Raw genomic sequence first — 2,562 nt, 5'->3', positions numbered from 1 at the left:
TACTTGGCAACCGACAGAACAGCTGTGGCGCCGATTATCTTGGTAAACCGAGGTACACAAATTGCACATAATACTGACCTCAAGAAGTAATAACAGCTAAAAGGTCAAGGAACACCATAGTAAACAAATTAGAAGGACGAAGAGAGCAATTAGGTTGGCTTGTGTTCCGATTTAGGTGTTCCCTAAATCAGAAACTAAGAGCACAGTCGTGAAAAAGATTAACTTTGTATGCAAACCAGAAACAAGTACCGCATCATATTACCATAGGAACATATTACATATACGTGAATGGTATGCAAATGCAAACTGGGGGATGACATTCCAACCATAGTGCTTTAACTATGAGCACATGAGCTGCACAGCTAAGACATGATCATAGGAGAACAAGTCCCTTCTAAATTTAATTAAGGACATTTTTTCATATCAAGTTATCATTTACGAAATATACTCACACGCAGATGGAAATTCTGCACAGCATACTCAGCCAGTTTCCCCGTCCACAGCTCTTGCCTCTTCCCTTGTCGTAAATGATCTGCACATCAGCAAAGTAGACACTGTGTTTAGAACATAGAGAGAATCCATACAAAGAACACCGACGAAACAGAACCGCGCACTGCATGAATAGCCTAGATAAGGCGAGGAAGCAATGCAACCAGTCTTGATAAGAAAAATATTTAAATTATTTCAAGGTTTATCAAGGAGTTACAACTGCATGCTAAACAACTAATGAGTATAACGATCAATCCAGCCGCCTGTGAGAACGTGAGAGTTTGGGCGTACCTGAAGAGCTGGCCAAGGCGATCGATGTCAAAACCAGTTCCCCTGTCCACAACTCTTGCCTGTTCCCTTGTCGTAAATGATCTGCACATCAGCGAAGTAAGACACTATGTTTTAGAACATAGAGAAAACCCATACAAAGAACACCGACGAAACAGAACCTCGCACTGCATGAATAGCCTAGATAAGGCGAGGAGCAATGCAATCAGTCTTGATAAGAAACATATTTACATTATTTCAGGGTTTATCAAGAAGTTACAACTGCATGCTCAACAATTGATGAGTATAACGATCAATCCAGCCGCCTGTGAGAACTAAGAAGGCTCACCTATGAGAACGTGAGAGTTGGGGCGTACCTGAAGAGCTGGCGAAGGCGCTCGATGTCAAAGCCATAGGGTAGGTTCCCAGCGGACACAGTGGCCTCCTCGCCCGGCTCAAAGTTGCACTTGAATGCTTGCCTCAGTATTTTCCACTTCGTTTCCTTGTCGGTGGCATGACAATGACCACCATTCAAGAGCCCTTTGCCCCATTGCTTGCATGGAGCTGGAGCATCACACACATAACAGTAGCACTGCATTTGGAAAAAAGAACAGCAACGAGGTCGCATTACAAAAGCTCTGTTGTCAACTCTGCTATTGTAATCGTATTACCAACAGAATCAGGGACAGGGGGTGACAATGCTTGTGACTTACCATTTTACAATGCTTTGGGTGAGGAGTGGTGCTAAAGGGCAATTCAGAACATAAATGCCGCGGGTGAGGGAAATCCTTGCACGCTATCTGCAGAAGCATGCCATGTAGTAGCTGAAATTTAGAATGCCAACACAGTCCACAGGCAAACTGCAGTAAAACTGAAGATGCTCATCGACAGTAAGGATGGATAACATGGACAGATACTTCAGCAGACCACTTCCATGTTACAGGCTGAACAATGAAAGTCTATCGGGAAAAGTACGTTCTGAAGCAGTGAACGTGCAACACTTAAATTAAAGCATATGCTCTCTGAGCTACGGCTCGATTCAGAACGAAATTTCTGATGAAATCAGTGGCTTGATCATCTCTATGCACGGACTCCAGGCAGCGTAACAAGGTTCGCACTGCTTCAGTGAAATGCACAAAAATTGCGTGGATCGAAACGGAAGGGAGCAGACCAATCTGTACCTCGCCTTTGGCCGCGACGATCTCCACCTCGTCTGACGCGCCGTCCCCCGCGCTCCTCCCCTTGGCGCCCTCGACCACAGCCGGCCCGTCAGGGTCGCCGTCCAGGATCACGCAGTCGTCGTCGTCGTCGTCGTCGTTGTCCTTTCTGGCGCGAACGCCGCGGGACTTGCCCTTCTTCCTCCGCGGCGCTGGCAGCGGCGGCGGCGAGTCCCCGAGCAACGCGACCCACCCGAGGGAGCCGGGCGAGACAGACCGCCTCGGGGAGCCTTCGCCCTCGTCGGAGCTGATCACCACCACGTCGGGCGGCGGCGGGCCCATCCTCCGAGGAGCGCGATGCCGCTGCGGCGGCCCGTGGGTTTCCGTTTTTACCGCCGGGAAGGGAGAAGAGGGGAGCGCGGCGAGCTGGGTAGCGGATGAACGGGCTGGGCGAGGCGGGGAAAGTGGCCGGCCAACGATTGGAGGAGGGAGGCGGCGCGACCGCGGCATCCGATGGCTGACTGCGCAGACGATGTGGGGCCCACCAGTTTGGCAGCTCGGGGGCGGCTGCTTTCGACCGCCCGCTCTGGTTCTCGAAATTTTGAATTTTCGAATGGTACGCCACAGGATACCTACACGTGGGCAGACC

The 2,562-nt window shown here is 50.0% G+C and overlaps 1 protein-coding gene across 1 annotated transcript; it reads right to left on the bottom strand.

Moving 5' to 3' along the window:
- Positions 1-209: 209 nt before the first annotated feature.
- Positions 210-2,287, bottom strand: LOC123116467 (uncharacterized). The gene is made up of 5 exons (XM_044537418.1): positions 1,938-2,287; positions 1,470-1,556; positions 1,134-1,348; positions 781-861; positions 210-532 (listed from the first exon to the last, which is right to left on the bottom strand). Exons 1-5 carry the CDS (start codon positions 2,253-2,255, stop codon positions 481-483), a joined length of 753 nt encoding a protein of 250 aa, XP_044393353.1. The 5' UTR covers positions 2,256-2,287; the 3' UTR covers positions 210-480.
- Positions 2,288-2,562: the final 275 nt, after the last annotated feature.

Source organism: Triticum aestivum, chromosome 5B, assembly GCF_018294505.1.
Source record: "Triticum aestivum cultivar Chinese Spring chromosome 5B, IWGSC CS RefSeq v2.1, whole genome shotgun sequence".
NCBI lineage: Eukaryota > Viridiplantae > Streptophyta > Magnoliopsida > Poales > Poaceae > Triticum > Triticum aestivum.
This window is presented reverse-complemented; position numbering and strand designations above follow the sequence as displayed.